Genomic DNA, 20247 nt, shown 5'->3' on the forward strand with positions numbered 1-20247 from the left:
CAGTTTTGTTCTGATTTTGAGAATTTGACTCCAGCAGAGACCTGGCATGCTGTGGCGAAGGGTCAGACTGCTGCTGTGAGGACTTGTTCTGAACAGTCTGAAGGTTTTGATGGAGAGTGCTCTCTATAATTTGAAGTAGGTCAGGGTCAGAGTCCTCTATAGCTTCAAGCAGTGCATCCAGAATACAGTGTGGGTTAGACATGTTTTCTTGTTTAATCCCGTAAAGTTTGTAAGTTTGTGTTTTGAGCTACATCCGCATTTGCTTTGATTGCTTCAATTAGCATATCAACGATTCCTCGAAGGAATAAATACAGATGGTCGTGGTTAGGGGCTCTAGCCTGCCTCCTTCTTCACTGATTGTTCAACTGCTGTCTCTGATAATTTCTTCATACTGCTTCTGCTTTCAAAAAACAGAAAAAAAACAATAACAAAATAAATTAGTGAGTATATTCAAATATTTTTTGGATGGGTTCTTCTGACATGTAGTCCATGCTGAGATGTTTCAGACCAGGAATTCAGGCAATGGTTTATAAAACATCAGAATCGATAAAGCCTACCACCAACACGTAGTACCACAGAGTTTGGGGAGTGCTGGGGGGGGGGGGGGGGGGGGTCGTCCAATCTCCGGGGCAGAAGTCACTGAGGCAGTTAAACAACTCCACCGTGGCAGAGCTCCGGGGGTGGATGAGATCCGCCCTGGGTATCTCAAGGCTCTGGATGTTGTGGGGCTGTCTTGGTTGACACGTCTCTGCAACATTGCGTGGACATCGGGGGTGGTGCCTTTGGAGTGGCAGAATGGGTGGTGGTCCCCATCTTTAAGAAAGGGGACCAGAGGGTGTGTTCCAACTATCGGGGAATCACACTCCTCAGCCTCCCTGGTAAGGTCTACACCAGGGTACTGGAGAGGAGGGTCAGGGCGATAGTCAAACCTCAGATTGAGGAGGAGCGGTGTGGTTTTCGTCCCGACCGTGGAACCATGGACCAGCTCTTCACCCTCGCTAGGGTGCTGGAGGGGGCATGGGAGTTTGCCCAACCAGTCCACATGTGTTTTGTGGATCCGGAGAAGGCTTATGACCGTGTTCCCAGGAGCAACCTGTGGGGGGTACTCCGGGAGTATGGGGTGAATGGTCCCTTACAAAGGGCCATTCGGTCTTTCTACCGGAGGAGTGAGAGCCTGGTCCGCGTTGCCGGCAGTAAGTCGGACTTGTTCCCGGTGAGGGTTGGACTCTGCCAAGGCTACCCTTTGTCACCAGTTCTGTTAATAACCTATATGGACAGAATTTCTAGGTGCAGCCGGGTGGTGGAGGGGGGATGTCGTCTCTGCTTTTTGCGATGACATGGTCGTCTTAGCTCCATCAGGCCATGACCTCCAGCTCTTGCTGGGAGAGTTCGCAGCCGAATGTGAAGCGGCTGGGATGAGAATCAGCACCTCCAAGTCTGAGGCCATGGTCCTCAGTCAGAAAAGGGTAGTTTGCCCGCTCCAGGTCGGGGGGGGGGGGGGGGTCCTACCTCAGGTGGGGGAGTTTAAGTATTTCGGGTCTTGTTCATGAGTGAGGGTAGGATGGAGCGGGAGATTGACAGGTGGATTGAGGCGGCATCCGCAGTGATGCGGGTGCTAAACCAGTCCATTGCGGTGAAGAGGGAGCTTAGCCAAAAGGCGAGGCTCTTGATTTACCGGTCAATCTACGTTCCAACCCTCACCTATGGTCATGAGCTTTGGGTAATGACCGAAAGAAGGAGGTTGCAAATACATCCATCCATTGTCTTCCGCTTATTCCTACAGTAAGGGTTGCGGGGGGGCTGGAGCCTATCCCATTGTCAACGGGCGAGAGGCAGGGTACGGATGGATTTGACAGGGATTGAATGAATGTGTAAAACCATGTCATATCCTGTTATTTAAACATGGCAGGAGGAGGACAAGGTTGTTTCTTATTTCATTTATTTTATTTTCATGTTTTATTAATGCTCCGCTCTGCCTATGTACTGCTTCACATAAAATATAAAAACTAAAACTAAAAAAACATACACTGAGTAAAAAAAACTGAAAACTACTCTTTTAAAAGTCTACATAGATAACAATCATTTAAAAAAAATCTGAATTCGTTTGCAGTAACTGAAGAGAGTGAGTGGGAGAGAGAGAGAGAGAGAGAGAGAGAGAGAACCTTTTCACACTGAAAAACGCGTGTCAACCGCATTTGCTCGGCATTAGGGCGCATTCAAGCTTCCAGAACACCCAGGTCTGAACTCCCGCTGTGAGGTCTGCGTGTCTATGTTTTTCTCTCTCGTACGTCATCGTGCTAACAACGTCATCATTTCACATAAACGTTCCCTGGAACAGGCTGCTCGACCACTGCACCACTGCTCGGTGGTGCAGTGGTTAGCACTGTGGCCTCACAGTAAGAAGGTTCAGGGTTCGAGTCCCGGCTCGGGCGTGGGATCTTTCTGTGTGGAGTTTGCATGTTCTCCCCGTGCCTGCGTTGGTTCTGTCCGGGTACTCCGGCTTCCTCCCACCGTCCAAAGACATGCAATTTGGGGACTAGGCTGATTGGATTCTCTAAATTGACCGTAGGTATGAATGTGAGTGTGAATGGTTGTTCGTCTCTGTATGTTGGCCCTGCGATTGACTGGTGACCTGTCCAGGGTGTACCCCGCCTCTCGCCAGTAGATGCTGGGATAGGCTCCAGCCTTTGCGTGGGTTCTCTCCGGGTACTCTGGCTTCCTCCCACTGTCCAAAGACATGCAATTTGGGGACTAGGCTGATTGGATTCTCTAAATTGACCGTAGGTATGAATGTGAGTGTGAATGGTTGTTCATCTCTGAATGTTGGCCCTGCAATGGACTGGCGACCTGTCCAGGGTGTACCCCGCCTCTCGCCCGTAGATGCTGGGATAGGCTCTAGACGAGCCAAAAACTCCATCCTCCTTCGCTGCATTAATGCTCAAACATTTTCCAATCCGCGCCGAGTTTGTATGCTTTGCAAAAGAGACAACATTGCAATGCATGCAACGACAATGCTAACGTTCGACTCGGCGACGTTCATGTTGTCGTTTGTTTACCTCTCAGTGCTCACTTCACTTACATGAGGTGAGTCCAGTTGCCTTTTTCACACTGCAGACGAGCCGAGCTGAGCCGCTAAACAGTCGCTTGGTGAGTCGGTTGATGCGGGTTGAAATGCCAAGTCGACCCTTTCAGAGTGCCAAAAAACCCGTGTTGACCCGTGTTTTTGGTGCAGTGTGAAAGGGGCTGTAGAGACAGAGGTTTTAGCAGAGAGTTGCATTATTTTATTTAACCTCTCAATTAAAACTTAAAGCATAAATCCTTACCCGGACAGATGGAGCTCTCTCCATCCTGTTGTGTAGGATTCGGACGAAGTAGCGGTCACAATGTGAATTATTCCTACTCTATCTGTCTGTTTGCCTGAAGCAAAAGACTCAGGCTATGTATTGACACATCAGCATTAAAGTAAGAATACTGTTTGTTTGTCTTTACCTTCATCCTTTCCTGATCTGTTAAAGATGTGTAATCAGGAATTGTATTCATCTGTAAGGTCAACCACTGGCCTGACCCCACGGCCTTGGCCTGGGCCTGGCAGTGAATCTGTGGCGCCTTTCGTAATTCTTTTATATTTGTAAATTTGTGTAAGAACACTTACCGTTAGTGATGCTGACACTCACTGCACCAGTATAAGCCATCTGTGAGTCTCCAGCCTGTTCCTTTTATTGAAGGAATTTCTTCTTCTAAAAGTCCTCTACAGTGTGCAGGGCATCAGATGGCCATTATCCCTCATTTTAGATGTTTTACAATCTATGTGTTTGTATCTCCTTACCATGCAAAGACTCCAACCCCAAACTAGGCTTAGAGGAGAAGGGGTGGGGGAAAGTGTGGGAAAGGCAGGAAAAGCGTGGGAATAAGACAAAGAACCGCCTATCATGACATAGCCATACTTTATTGGATCAGAAAAAAAAAACCCTCAAGGGGTTGGGAAAACTATGGGAAAGGGGCAGAGAAATGGGAGGGTCCAAGGTTTTGCCTGCTTGTGACATGGCAACATTTCATTAGTGGGGGTGGGCTCTAAAGTACTGTGTACTACTCATGTGGCAAGTTTGAATTGGATAACCTTGGGTCAACCAGAGATCAGACCTGTCAAAAGCAAGTTTGACAATTAGTGTACCCCTATACTCTCTACAGATGCAGCACACACTAATCATATCTGAGCTTGCAGGTTGTTTTTCTGCTCACTTTCTGCAATACCACTTGATGAGTGTTTACATATACATTACTTGTAATTTATCCAGTTGTCTTCTTAGCCAGTGACCCCCTACTCAACAAATCCAAGAGATGGTTGTCCTGCTTAGAAAACTGGAGTCAAATTCCTTGTTTGTGTTACAAACTTGGAACTTATTCAAGCTGACATTTTACCAGAGGCTATCAGGAGCAATTAGGGGCTCAGTACCTTGCTCAAGGTTACTTCGATAAGGTCACCAGAGGAAGTGAGGGTCAAACCAGCGACTCTTCAGTTGCTGGATGGCCACACTACCTTTAAAGTATGCCGCCTTGTATTGTAGTGGGATTACAATACCTACTGCAGATCGATGCAGTTGTTCTGTTTAATTTGAGATGGATATAAATCACAATTCCTGCTTGCATATGGCTGTGAGATTTAATCAACAGAAAGGGTTAGTTTTGCATATCCTTGACTCTAATGAATGTGGGAAGCCTGACCAGAATGACAAGGATTGTAATCAGGGACACTCAGTGTCATTGGCTAAGTGATTTATTTCCCCTGTGCAACCAGATGTATGTAATGTTCCGACCAAATGCTAAGCAAAATTTTCACTCCGTGTTACTTGCAGGACTATGTTTATTTGGTAAATTTCCATCTATCCATCCATCCATTTTCTTGCGCTTATTCCTGTTGAGGGTCGGGGGGGGGGGGGGGGCTGGAGCCTATCCCAGCAGCTTTCGGGCGAGAGGAGGGGTTCACCCTGGACAGGTTGCCAGTCCATCACAGGGCCAACACATATAGACAGACAACCATTCACACTCACAGTCACACCTACGGTCAATGTAGAGTATCAATCAGTCTCGTCCCCAATTGCACGTCTTTGGACGGTGGGAGGAAGCTGGAGTACCAGAGAGAACTCACGCTGGCACAGGGACAACACAGACTCCACAGAGGAAGATCCCATGCCCGAGCTGGGACTCGAACCCGGAACTTTCTTGCTGTGAGGTGACAGTGCTAACCACTGCACCACCGTACCGTGTGACTTAATCAAATACAACAAAAACACATCATGATTAACTATTCACCTAATCCTGTCCTGCCCTCTTTTAACCTCTTCTGACTGACTATAGTAAACAGTACTTATGCTCTGAAATGGAAGTTAAATGACAAACAACAAATATGGCATCACTAGAGATCAAGCAAAAATAAAAACATACAAGATTTGAAAGAACAAAACCAGAAATCATGTAATTAAATATTGTTAAAAGGGATGATAATGATTCTATCTATAAAGTGCCACCAGTTTAACACTCTCACAAACTAAATGGATCGACTATTCTCTTAACATTACAATAATTATGTTTGAGGCAGGCAAGGCAAGGCAAGGCAAGGCAATTTTATTTGTATAGCCCGTTTTCACAAACAGTTTGTCTCAAAGGGCTTCACATGGCATCATAACAACATCCTCTGCCCTTAGACCCTCACATCGACTGAGGAAAAACTCCATAGAAAACCCTTTTAACAGGGAAAAATCTGAGAAACCTCAGGGTGAGCAACAGAGGAGGGATCCCTCACCCAGGACGGACAGACGTGCAGTAGATGTTGTTACAGACAAGAAAAACGTTTACAATACAAAATGTGGGAAACACGGAAATGTTAATAACAGCTGAAGAAGGAAGCTTCTGGTAGGGGAGGCAGGGAGAGCAAGCCAGCTTGATGGGGGACTGGATGGCAGACTGGTTTATGGAAGGGGAGCGCAGGCCGGTGTAACAGTAGGGAATAAGGGGGGGGGGGGGCGATGCAGGCGGCGGTTGGGGCTCTGGTGGATCTGTGGAAACACAGAGAGACTGCGAGACACCAAGGCCAAACTACAAAGTGCAACAAGTCATGGTAATGACAGTTCCAAAAATGTGCAGGGAGGAGAGGAGGAGAGAGGGGGAAGAGGAGAGGAGAGGAGGGAAGGGCTCCATGTAACCTGATGTGTCCCCCAGCAGTCTAAGCCTGTAGCAGCATAGCTATCAATGGTTCAGAGCTACCTGAACCAGTCCTAACTGAAGGCTCTGTCATAGAGGAAGGTCTTAAGCCTGGACTTAAACGTAGTTAAAGTGTCTGCCTCTCTGACCCATGGAGAGAGCTGGTTCCACAGTAAAGGAGCCCGGTAACTAAAGGCTCTACCTCCCAGTCTGTTTTTATTGATACTGGGAATCACTAAAAGACCTGCATTCTGGGAGCGGAGTGCTCTGGTCGGACAGTAGGGACTAATGAGCTCTTTCAAATAGGGTGGAGCTTTATCATTGAGAGCCTTATAAGTTAGCAGAAGGACTTTGAAGTTGATTCTAGATCCTACAGGAAGCCAGTGGAGCGAAGCTAAAGTGGGAGAGATGTGTTCTCTCTTCTTAACTCCCGTCAAAACCCTCGCTGCAGCGTTCTGGACCAGCTGGAGACTCTTTAGAGAGTATTTAGGACATCCTGACAGGAGAGAGTTGCAGTAGTCCAGCCGAGAAGTGATAAATGCATGCACCAGTTTTTCAGCATCACTCTGGGAAAGGATATTCCTAATCTTAGCGATACTTCGCAGATGGAAGAAGGCGGTCCTAGTCACATGCTTTATGTGGGAGCTGAAGGAAAGGTCATGGTCAAAAATGACCCCAAGATTCCTTGCAGTTGTACTCGAAGTTAGGGTGATGCCATCTAGAGTAGAGATCCGATTCAAGAGTGTGTCCCTGTGGTGTTTAGGTCCAAAAATGATTACCTCAGTTTTATCTGAATTGAGCATTAAAAAGTTAGAAGACATCCAGGATTTAATGTCTTTCAGGCAGTCTTGCAGATGAGTAAGCTGGCTTGTGTCGTCTGGCTCCATCGACAAGTTGTGTGTCATCTGCATAACAGTGGAAGTTGATCGAGTGCTTCCGGATTATGTCACCTAATGGGAGCATGTAAAGAGTGAAGAGAATCGGTCCTAAAACTGAACCCTGTGGTACACCATATGTAACTCTGCTATATTCCGAATGGTCATTATTAACATTAACAAACTGAAACCTGTCAGATAAGTAGGACTTAAACCATTTTAGGGCAGTTCCTTTAATCCCAATGTCATGGTCTAGTCTCTGTAGCAGGATGCTGTGGTCGATGGTGTCAAATGCAGCACTGAGGTCCAAAAGGACAAGCACAGAGACAAGACCTCTGTCTGAAGCTATAAGAAGATCATTAGAGACTCTGACCAGTGCTGTTTCAGTGCTATGGTGTTCCCTGAATCCAGACTGGAAGGCTTCAAAGAGCTCGTTGCTGTGCAGATGTTCATGTAGCTGCCCCAGGACAACCTTCTCAAGGATCTTGGAGATGTAGGGGAGGTTGGATATTGGCCTATAGTTGGCTAACACATCTGGGTCAAGAGAAGGTTTTTTTAAGTAAAGGGTTGATGACAGCCACCTTAAAGGCCTGTGGCACATAACCTGTGACAAAGGAAAGATTAATTTGATTTAATATAGAAGTGTTGACTAGAGAGAAGGCATCCTTAAGGAGGCTTGTTGGGATGGGATCCAGCAGACAAGTGGCTGACTTGGAGGAACCGACTGCAGAAGTTAATTCTGACAGGTCGATGGGGGAGAAGCTGTCCAAGTATGCACCAACATACTGACACACTGGGAAAATTCCAGAACATAAGGGAGGTATTATAACAACCTCAGAGACATCAACCACAGAGCTAAAAACATTTTTTCACATCGCTGTGGGCATTTATTTTTTTCAAGAGAGCATGAAGCTAAATATAACTGCTGCATCACTTCTTGAATTTCGTTACACTGAACAAGGGCAAAAGTGGAAAGGATGCTGGTACCATAGCACTGACTGGAGGAATGGGGCCAGACCCAATAGTACAGAGGGCAATAATATGTCTGATAGTTGAAATTTTGTATTCGAATTGCAAGGCAAATTCATTGCATTTATGGGAATACTGCGACTCAAAAGTGATGGGTCTATGCGGATTAGTTTTTTATCTATTGTATTTAAAAGAAACTTGGAATTATTTAATCCTGGAAATAATTAAAGTGGGAAAGTGATTTGAAAAAGCTGGCAAATAAGTTTGCACATCATGTTTCTGAGCCACTCATACTAGTATGTTGGATGAGTCCATCTATTTCAGGAAACACATGCTGCCTGGTTTTGATAGTCAAGTCAATTTTATTTATACAGCGCCAAATCACAACAAATGTTATCTCATGACACTTTACAAGTACAGCAGGTCTAGTGTCACACTCCAATGAATTTACACCCAACAATTCTCCATCAGCAAGCACATCCTGCAACAGCGGCGACGAAAACCTTTTTAACAGGCAGGAACGTGGAGCAGACCCAGGCTCAATGGGGACGGCCTTCTGCTTTGACCGGTTGGGGGGAAAGAGAGCAGGAGAGTGGGGCAGAGACAAAGACAGATAATGAAGAAAGACAGATATGCAGAAGGAAAGAGAGGGGCAGAGATAAAGAGAGAGAGAAAGGGAAGCGACTGATGGACAGACGGGGACGTGAGCAGGTGGAGCTACGGGTGGCAGCTTGAGCCTCTTCAGGTCTGCAGCCTCCTCCAGCAGCACCCGGGATCTGGGATGAGGGGAGCCCGCAGGCTCCAGAGAAGAAGACGAGTTAGTAATACGTATGAGTATGATTTATGTATGACAAATATAGGAGGACAGAGAGGGAAGAGAGGAGGAGAGAGAAGCCCAGTGCACTATGGGAGATGCCCCAGCAACCTAAGCCTATAGCAGCATATCTTAAGGGCCAGCCTAAGCAGCCCAACTATAAGCCTGATCAATAAGGAAGGTCTTTAGTCTGCTCTTAAAGGTCAAGAGGGTGTCTGCATCCTGGACCGAAACTGGGAGACTGTTCCACAGGAGGGGAGCCTGATAGCTGAAGGCTCTGGCTCCCATTCTACTTTTAGAAACTCTAGGAACCACCAGTAACCCCGCATCCTGGGAGCGAAGGGTTCTGGCTGGATAATAGGGGACTAGGAGCTCTGTCAGATATGAAGGTGCCTGATGGTTGAGGACTTTTTAATGTTAGAAGGAGAATTTTGAATTCTAAATTTGACAGGGAGTCAATGCAGAGAAGCCAGTACAGGAGAGATATGGTCTCTACTAGTTCTCATCATGACACAAACTTACATTAAGGTGCAATTTAACTTAAGTACAAGAACCAGCATGACAAGCACATCTTTAGAGGTGACCAGGGAACTGCCTCCAACAGCAAATCAGCAGGGGTAGAGAAGTGTTGCTGTTGAATCGTGGGGCATCAATTCTTAGCCTTCAACTCCTTGGACCTCCATGTTAATTTTCCTTCCATTTACCGTATTTTCCGCACTGTAAGGCGCACCCAAAAACCTTGAATTTTCTCAAAAACCGACAGTGCACCTTATAATCCGATGCGCCTTATGTGTGGATCAATGTTGGTTCATTATGGCTACCGTAGTCAGGGGGCGTCGCCGAAGTAACGGTGGTAAAAACGGTATCGTCACTGAACTGCCAGACAACAACGGCATCACTGACTCGGATAATGACGACTTTGACGAGACAGAACCGGGCACGTTGGATGCTGTACTCGCCCAACTGTTCAACTCGGACACTGAAGAGGAAGAATTCGATGGATTCGTGGATGAGGAATGAACTGAAAGAGTGAGCTTTACGTGTTTCTTTCACGTGTTTACAACTGAACGAGGCTTGGGAGATATTGTGAATATGGACATTAACGTTTGGACAACGTTGAGTTATTTAGATATTGTTATTTGCACTATTTCGAGAGTTACTATATTGTAATTGCACTAGCGTTTGATTTACTGACTGTTTCTTTTATGTGTTTACTGAATCAGGGAAAAGTTCCCCTCCCCCTTTGTGAATGCACTATCTTGTTTTGGGAGTGAATGGAGTTGTCTGAACGTTGGTTTGTATTCTACGAATAAAGTTTGACCGACTGACTTATCTGACTGTTTTGTTGACGTTCCCTTTAGCGCAGCTCCATCTAGTGGATGCATAACGCAACCCCAGCCACTACAGTCGTTTAGATTCTATGCGCCTTATAATGCGGTGCGCCCTATATATGAAAAGTTTTAAAATAGGCCATTCATTGAGGGTGCGCCTTATAATCCGATGCGGAAAATACGGTAGTTCTTTTAAGAGTTCTATTTGTTCAACTGAAAATATGCACATGCAGTAAGTTTCTTGAAAAGATGATCCTGTCTAGTCTTCTAGATTTATTTTGAACACATACATGGAAAAAAAAAATGAATGTGAACTCGGACCAGGACCCAAATGCAGACAGTGTGGGTTCAACATGAAGTATTTAATCAAGAGGCAAAGTCACAACTCAAGGCATACAGAGTTCAACAGAGGAAAACAAAGTGTCCAACAAAGGGTCAACAGGCCTCAGTGCTGGACGAGAATAAAGTAACAACAAAACCAATATAAAGCAAGGCTGAAAAACAGACTTACTGGACTCACTGAGGAGGTGGGAACATGACGTGGTAGCAAGACATGACAAAACCAAGCACAGACATAAGGATCTGATGAGCGGCAATGGGAAACACAGAGGTTAAATATGCTGGTGGAAATGAGACACAGGTGGTGCAATAAACACAGATGAGACACATGAGGTAATCATGGGAGGGAGCACAGGAAGACAGGACACTAACTACAAAGTAAACCAGGAACACGAGACAAGGATCATGACACAACAGTTCTGTCAAACAAAGAATATGTTGCACACTCAAGGCTCCATATGTATAATAGCAACAGAAACTGAGGCACAAGGCTGGATGCAAGTTCCAGTACACCTACTGGTGATTCAATCAAGCTCAGTGATCAGAGGAATGGGTGCTGCAGCCAATCTGTTCAATGCATCAATATATACTGTACAAGACAAAAAGAATATCTAATTGCAAAATATATCTTTCAAAAATTAAAAAAAATCTTTTTCAAGAGGACTAAATCCCTAAAAGTTATTCAGAAAAAGGTTAGACATCAGCCCTTAACGAACATCATAAACAACTTAATCTAAATATCCAAAAAGGGAGAACTTCATGAGAGGTACAAAATAAAAATCATTAAGTTAAAAATCATGTTTAATCCATGGGGATATGGAGTTTCTTCTCCTGGAAATCAACACATCCAAGTTACCTCCTCTTCTGGATAGCAATGTATCTTAAAGAGGAGGTAAGATAAATGAATTCAACAAAATGTGCTGCTACTGGGTAATTCATGTTTAACATCTGATATTGCTTTTATGCTCAGCAGTACGAGTTTTCTATGCTCTTCTTGTCTGTCCTACATATGACTTACCACAAGGGCAAATGAGAAGATGGATGACAGACTTAGTATTACATACAATGGCTCATTTTATCGTGATCTCTTTACCCGTATGAGGATGTTTAAAGGTGTTATGATGCATATCATTACACTGACAGTTATTAATATTAGCGGTTGCCATTCGCGGTAGTAAGACAGTTTTGCCTGGTGCCACTTGAGGAGGCAAATAAGAATGTACCAAATGATTTCTCAGATTTTACCCACCACAAGGAGTCGTTCTTTAAATTTACCTATAAATTGGTAATCTGATTCAAATATACCAGTGTTTTGTTATTATTCTCTTTATCTGCTCTGCAACCTTAGAGTGCTTAGTTGCAAAAGGTGTAAATGACACATGATTTTATTAACTTTTTTAAAACTTCAACTTCTTAATCTACTTGTCAAATCAAGTCCGATTTATTTGTAAAGCACCAAATAACAAAACAACAAAAGTTATCTCATGACACTTTACAAGTAGAGCAGGTCTAGCAACCCACTCCTTCAATTAATTTACTTCCAACAATTCTCCATGAGCAAGCAGCAACAGCAGTGATGAAAACCTCCCTTTTAACAGGCAGGAACATCAAGCAGATCCAGGCTCAATGGAGGGGAAAGAGAGCAGGAGAGCGGGGCAGAGACAAAGACATAATGGAGAAAGACAGACATTCAGAAGGAAAGAGCGGGACAGAGATAAAGGGGTAGAGAATGATGGACAGAGTGGGGACGTGAACAGGCTGGAAGGAGAAGGAAGGCCAACAACAACAATTGGCAGCTAATACCAATAATGACACCTACAGGTTCAAAACGAGCAATCAATTCCAGCATTATATGAGTAATTATATGCAAGCAAACAGAATGCTGATGCTAATGCTGATACAGTATTGAGAATACTGATATAAATACAATTAGTACTAATACTAATAGTGATGCTAAGGGTGGCAGCTTGAGCCTCTTCAGGTCTGTAGCCTCCTCCAGCAGCAGCATCAGTCAGGGATCTGGGAAGTGGCAAAGCACAAAGGCTCCAGCCCTAACTAGCTTTATCAAAAAGGAAGGCCTTAAGTCTGCTCTTAAATGTAGAGAGGGTGTCTGCCCCCTAGACTGAAACTGGGAGACTGTTCCACAGGAGGGCAGCCTGACAGCTGAAGGCTCTGGTTCCCATTATACTTTCAGAGACTCTAGGAACCACAAGTAATCCTGCATCCTGGAAGTGAAGGGTTTTAGCTGGGTTATAGGGGACAATGAGCTCTGTCAGATATGAAGGTGCCTGATTGTGGAGGGCTTTGTATGTTTGAAGAAGAATTTTTAATTCTATTCTGAAATTAACAGGAGCCAATGCAGAGAAGCCAGTACTGGAGAGTCATGGTCTCTTCTACCAGTTCTAGTCAACATGCAGGCAGCAGCATTTCTTACCAGCTAGAGAGTCTTTAGGGCCTTTTGGTGCAGCCTGATAAGAGGGAGTTGCAGTAATCCAGCCTGGAAATGACAATACCATTGACTAGTTTTTCCACATTGTTTTGGGACAGGATGTGCCTGAGCTCAGCAATGTTACATCAATGGAACAAGGCAGACCTTTAATGCCAATGACATGTTCCAGTCTCTGTAGAAGGATATGGTGGTCGATGGTATCAAAAGCTGCACTAAGATCTAATAGGACCAGCACAGAGGCCAGTCCCTCATCTGATGCCAGTAAGAGGTCATTGGTAACTTTGACTGGTGCTGTTTCTGTGCTATGATGAACCCTGAAACCTGACTGGAAATCCTCTAATAAGCTGTTGCTGTGGAGAAAGTCACAGAGCTGTTTAGCAACAGCTTTCTTCAGAATTTTGGAGAGGAAAGAAAAATTTGATATTGGTTGATAGTTGGCCAGAACTTCTGAATCCAGGGTTGTTTTTTTGAGAAGGGCTTTAATTACTGCTACTTTAAACCAGACAACATTGACACATTAATCATATCTAAGAGAGAGGTGCTAACTGAGCTAAGAGGGGAAAATAGTCTACAATACATCTCAGGGGGTACAAAAGTACCACTGTACCCAAAACTTTCCCTCTAGCATCTATCTCTCCCCTCTACCACTTATCTTGTTAAGGGTTGCGGGGGGGGGGGGGGGGGGGGCTGGAGCCCATCCCAGTAGCCTTTGGGCGCGATACGGAGTTCACCCTTGACGAGTCACCAATCCATCACAGGGCCAACACATATGGGAAGACAACCATTCACAGTCCACACAGAAAGGTCAAGGCCAAGCCGGGGCTTGAACCCAGAACCTTCTTGCTGTGAGGCAACAGTGCTAACCACTGCACATCCATGCCACACCACTTTAACATTAAAATCTTTCATATGAATAATAGGAACAAAGAAAAATCCTTTTTTAACACAGAGAAGTGAAATTCATCTGGAGCCTTACTCAACAGGTTAAACTGTAATTATGTGAGCATGTCCAAGAGCAAGATGTTCTGTCCATGTTTTGTTGCCCTGAGGATTTTTCTCAGCTACACTCTCTGCCCTGGCTCCAGCACGGGATCTTTGTGTGGGGAGTCTGCCTGTTCTCCCTGTGCCTGCGTGGGTTCTCTCTGGTACTCTGGCTTCCTCCCACAGTCCAAAGACATGCAATTGGGGACTAGGCTGATGGATACTCTAAATTAACTGTGAGTGACTGTGAGTGTGAATGGTTGTCTGTCTATATATGTGTTGGCCCTGCAATGGACTGGCGACCTGTCTAGGGTGAACCCTGCCTCATGCCGAAGGCTGCTGGGATAGGCTCCAGCCCCCCCGTGACCCTTAACAGGATCAGCGGTAGAAAATGGATGGATGGATGGATGGAATTAGACATCTTGGACGTCTTTCTTTTTTATGTGCTAAAAACACTGTGGTAAAAAAGGGGTAATGCACACTGAGGTATCTAGAGAGGTGCTGAACACTGAAAATACTAATATCAAACAAAGAAAGTGTTGCACACTCCAGGCTCCATCTCTTTAATATTAATTTGTAATGTTTCGGCCGTGTGGCCTTCTTCAGACTTAGGTAACCGAAGCTAAGGCACTTGGTTGTATAGAAGCTCTGGTAGCACACTTGCCTGGCTTATACTGACTAGTGTATAAAGTTCAAGTACATCGCGCCTCTACTTAAGCTTTGTATTGTCAAAAATTTATTTGTATACAGATGTTTTAGGTATAAAATTCTTGGATTTGTCACAGTCCTGATTGGACTGTTGATTTTTTTTGTTTAAAATCATTGGTTTTGTTATGGTTTCAGCCCTGGACTTTCACTCAATATCCCTGAGCCCAGTTTTTTTTTTTTTTTTTTGGTTTACTTGTTGCTTCCCGTTTTCCCTGGTTGTCAGTTTTTTTTTAAATTTCCTGTTTTAATTTGAAAATCACTTCCCTCTTATATCTCTTTAAGTCTACTGAAAAAATGCTTTCCTTTGAAAATAGTGGGCTCTTATTTGACATCATTTCTCAGCCTGGGAAGTGTCAGTGGTTGAGAGGCAGGAGTCATACAAAATTAACATAGTTAGTGGTTCATTTGGGTTGAACGCTGCAAACTCACTCTTGGAGGAGGTAACACATTATTTTTGTGATTTTTAGATGGAATGAAAGGCTTTTCCAAGCCCTTATTGTTAGTTTGAATCACATTTGATTTATATGTTGAGAATCAACATTTCTAGGGCATGTCCTCCTCAATCCTTCTACAAACACTGGTCACTGTAAATTTTCAGCATTTTACTGGCAGCAGCTTCACCAATAAAGTACTGTATTTTTACCGTTTCTTGCTGTATTTTTAATTCCTGTTTACAATTTATAACTGTAGATTTACAGTTCCTACTGTAACTACAGTGATAAACTGTATGTTTAGTGCTATATATACAGTTTAGTAAAACACAGTGAATTTTGTAAATTTACAGTGTTTTACTGGTAGCAACTTCACCAGCAAAGTACTGTATTTTTACAGTTTATTGCTGTATTTTGGATTAGAGTACATATCCTGTGTTTAGGGCGACAGGGTGGTGCAGTGGTCAGCACTGTTGCCTCGCAGCAAGAAGGTTCCAGGTTCAAGCCCTCGCTCAGGCATGGGGTCTTCCTGTGTGGACTTTGCATGTTCTCCCTGTGCCTGCATGGGTTCTCTTCGGCACTCCAGCTTCCTCCCACAGTCCAAAGACATCAAAAGAGAACAAGGCTAATTGATACTCTAAATCAGGGGTGTCCAAACTGATCCAGTAAAGGGCCGGTGTGGCTGCAGGTTTTCATTCCAACCCAGCAAAAGCAAGACCCGATCCAACAAATGAGCTGTGTGGACACAGCTTAGTTGATTTAAGTAGTCAGGTGTTGCTTTTGCTGGGGTGGAGTGAAAACCTGCAGCCACATCGGCCCTTACTGGACCAGTTTGGACACCCGTGCTCTAAATTGACCGTAGGCGTGACTGTGAGTGTGCATAGTTGTCTGTCTATATGTGTTGGCCCTGCGATGGACTGGCGACCCGTCCAGGGTGAACCCCGCCTCTCGGTCCGGTATTTAATGCTAATTAAAGAAAGTTACTGTAATACCTCTTCTATTACCTCTAATACAGCAACAATAATAATCAGGAAAATGACAAGGGGACAGTTATGCAGCTCCTTCTCAGTTATTAAAGTGTAAACACGTCACCAATGCAACACAAACAAAACTGCAACAAAAACAAACATGTAACTTGCTGCAGAAGACCAGCATTCTGAACACAAAACAATTATAGAACAGTTTTTTTTTCTTGTAATGTTTTTGCGTGTGCGTGAATGATAGTGTGTGTGCATGCATGTGAGTACATACAGGTGTATGCATGCGTTTGTATGAGTGAGTGATAGTGTGTTTGCACGCGTCGTGAGTGAGTACCGGTACATGCGTGCTTGCTCAGACAAAGTGCCATTTTAAATCACTCAGCTTTCTGATGAGTAAACAGACGTGGATTAACTAAAGTTGCCTTCTTCACCCTTCTTGCTTTTGTGCCTCTCTGGGTTTATGTCAGTGCAACTTCTGGAAATGTAGAATGACAAAAATATTCTTTCAGGTGACATCACCCTATGAATGAGACATGACAAGAAGTCTGTTCAGGAATAAGTTTTTCCACATTAGCTGACTAATTTCATCAGTCTGGCATTTCTCTGCCACAATAAATGTTTTTACCAAAAGAAATGAAGTGTTGAATAATGAATAATTATGCTGAGATTCTTTTTTTTTTTATCTCTTACATTTTTTAATACTGTGGTGTTGTTGCAGCACGCTGCTTTCTGGCCCTGGTCCTGATACACTCAACGCGTGGTAGTTTAAACTAGCAGCAGAGGAGAGAAGGAGGTTAGATTAACAAAGAGTGAACAGTGCAACTAACACTCACTGACTGTTTCCAGGAAGCGACCATGGAGCAAAGAGCGCTCACTCCTACTCATTTATATTAACAAAGCCTTCAGATTTACTTTTAACTTACTAACAACTTGCTTTTTAAGGCTAACATGCACTCATATTAGCTAGCTAACCAGGGTTTCCCGAAGAAATTGTTAATTAAGTTGGTGGAGAGTTACGCTGTGGTGATGTGTGATACAGACTCTTCATTGAACAATTTAATAAACTCAAAATATAAATTTATATATACACATATACATACACACACACACACACACACACACATATAAATTAAATAGAGGAGGGGTTGGCCCAACTTGCTGATGAACATCTCCCCAAAATGTTAAAATTTCTCTTTTTTCCTGGATGTTGGTGAAAGATGTCAGATAGCGGCATAGCGCAATGACATTCAACCAGCAAATGCTGCTGTTCAGAGGCACACCACATAGACCTACTGCATTTAAAGATTTTAAACTCTGATTCATGACATGTTTTTTAATGTGTTCTGTTGAGAAGCGAGACTGCTCTGGCTCATGGTTTGGAATGAAAGGAAGAAAGCAGGACAGAATAACACGGCCAATATCGTTTCTCTCTTTTTTGTTTTTAAGATGTTAGTTAAGGCGGCAGGCTTTTGCTGCTTAGGCGGCTGCCAAAGCTGAAAAGTGCTGCAGGAAACCCTGTCAACATAACATTGCACCGTGAAGCTTTTCAACAGCCTTGTTAAAACACTGTTCTAAAAGGCAATTATTAGACAATTAAAATGGAGAAAATCTCGATTATCTTTTCATTTTATTTCCTTGACAGAGATAAAGCTGTGACACGGCCTACCATGTTGGTGTTTAAAAGCAGAGTAAAAATGTTTACTTAGTGGATGGTTGTCTTATCTCGATGTAGCTCTGGACACAGGAGGCTGAGCAAATAGTGGTGCAGCCGTGTCTGTGGCAGAGACACACAGATGTGCTCAAAAGTTGAAATTAAAGTTGAAAGAACGTTACATGAACAAACTTTTGGCAGAAAATAAAAGAAAACCTTGGCTGTGTTCCCCTTGTCTTTTTTCCCCTGCACATTTTTCACTTTCCCAACATGCAGTGCTGTTTTCAAATTTTTACAGTAAATTGCTGTAAATAATCTCATTCTTTTAAATTACAGTAATCTGTTTTTCCCCCAGAATGCATTGCAGTTTACCGTGTGACACTGTATAACACAAACGTAAAATACTGAGATTTACATCAAAACTATCAGGCGTAATAGGCTCAGAGAAGACAACCCTCTCATTGTGAGATAATGAGAATGTTTTTAATTGGTTTTAAAAACCGAGCAACCTTTTCAAAGATATCCAAGTAATTACTCCCCAACAAATGGAAAGAGTGATTCCAATGTCAGTAAGATAACTGGGTACATTTTCCGAAGTGATAAAGCCAATAATTTTCTGATCCATGTATCCACGAGTTTATCGAAATATTTAATCTGTTTAAGATTATTTTACAGCGTCACATGGTTAGTGTTGGAAGGTGGATCCAAACACAGAATTAGACAGGTAATGTAGAACTTGAGGATGTTTCAATCTTAAAGTGCTTGAAATCCAGACTACATTAAAAAAAAAAACAATTTACAGTAGGAAAACTAAGGACAACATTAAATGAAAGATAAAAAAAAAACAAAGCAGTCAGGTGATAACACAAATTTAGCACCCAAAATTAAAACTCATGATCGAGATGGGACCTTGGCAACTTTCTATGGGATTTTTTGGCTATGCTTGTGTTTTGACACGACCATCATTAATCCCTGACGGTGTTCTTTGAGTTTCCGTCTCAGTAAATGTAATGATTATTAAGCATGCTAGTAACCATGTTCCTCCCTCTGTCTCTCTTCTCTTCCATGTAGTTTGGTCGAACAGAAGTCATCGATAACACGCTGAACCCAGATTTTGTGAGGAAGTTTGTCCTTGATTTTTTCTTTGAAGAGAAGCAGAACCTTCGCTTTGATGTGTAAGTGGGAACATCTCCACATTTGTCCCATCCAGAACTACTTACTCTCCTCTTTGTTATACCAGAGAATGACTTCAAATCGTAGTTTGGCCTGCTGACTCATACCCACTGAGTTTAGAAGCCTGCAGTCAAAGCTGATTACCATGAATGATTTTGACTGGTGACTTATCTTTCAGTTACATGTTTGCATTTTCTTTAACACAAGAAAATTAATTTAATGCCAGAACACAGATGAGTCCTTATAATCAAGCTGAAGTGAAAAAAATGACTTCATTATTTTAGCATGATGGTTTGGTCACACTGTGTATGTAGATTTTGTACATACTTTGTTCTGTAATATATATATATATATATATATATATATATATATTTTTTTTTTTTTTTTAATTTTACACCTCCCAGTCAGAAGGTGTCTCACTCACTCTTGCTGTATTAATCTATTCTACTGGTTGGCAGGTTGACACAGCTAATCCCATCTGGTCTGAGTGGGAACAGTGGTAATAAGATAGACAATCCATGTGGTGTATCTTGTTACAATACATTTACATGATTTTGTCACATATTTACAACAACATGAGCCTGTCAGGGTGCCATCCAGCACCCTTCCCAGGGACTCCAAAAGAGGTGTGTACTCTGAACTGCTGTTCAGCACATAAGCACAGACAACAGTCAGGACCCGTTCCCCAACCTGAAGGCGCAGGGAACTTCCTTTCGTTGGGTAAACCCCAATGTACAGGCAGAGAGTCTGGGGCCCACCCCAGCCCTCCCTCTCACCCAGAGCAACTCCAGCAAAGGAGAGAGTCAAGTCAAGTTTATTTATATAGCACCAAATCACAACAAAAGTTCTCTCATGACATTTTACAGGTAGTACCACACTCCTTCAATGAATTTACACCCAACAACCCCTCTCAAGGACTTGGGTTTCGGAACCTGAGCTATGTGTCAAGGTGAGGTCAGCTATATGTTGCCGGTAACGCTCAACCTCTTCCACCAGCTCAGGCTCCTTCCCTGCCAGAGAGGTTACATTCCATGTCCCAGAAGCCAGCTTCCATGTCTGAGGATCAGACCGTTTGAAAGTAGACAATACTAAATACTGCCAGTATTGTGATGGGTCAAAATGTAACTTCCTTTTTTTGCCCACATAACTATCACAGGTTGAGTGTAGTCATTGAATGCTGTATAATTAGGTGGGCCTGTTGCAGGCTAAACAACATGGCACAATTTCTTGTAATAAAATTATACCACACTTGTTTGAAATATATTTTTATGTTTATTCAAGGATATTTGTCATATCACTCACATTTCCATGTTGGTTGTATGAAAATTGAGTTCAGGTCCTGGTTTAT

The 20247-nt window shown here is 43.4% G+C and overlaps 1 protein-coding gene across 3 annotated transcripts in view; it reads left to right on the top strand.

The window, feature by feature from the left end:
• The window catches only part of LOC147267511 (copine-9-like), a 136948-nt gene that overhangs the window by 48080 nt on the left and 68621 nt on the right, over window positions 1-20247 (top strand). For all 3 annotated transcript variants that reach the window (XM_086198380.1, XM_086198379.1, XM_086198382.1), the window contains one exon: window positions 18798-18901. In XM_086198380.1, the coding sequence (XP_086054506.1) occupies window positions 18798-18901 (104 nt within the window). The remainder of the gene's footprint in view (window positions 1-18797; window positions 18902-20247) is intronic.

The sequence above is a fragment of the Aulostomus chinensis genome, chromosome 3, assembly GCF_037954235.1.
Source record: "Aulostomus chinensis isolate RoL2024-O1b breed Wild chromosome 3, RoL_Achi_v1.0, whole genome shotgun sequence".
NCBI classification, from domain to species: Eukaryota; Metazoa; Chordata; class Actinopteri; order Syngnathiformes; family Aulostomidae; genus Aulostomus; species Aulostomus chinensis.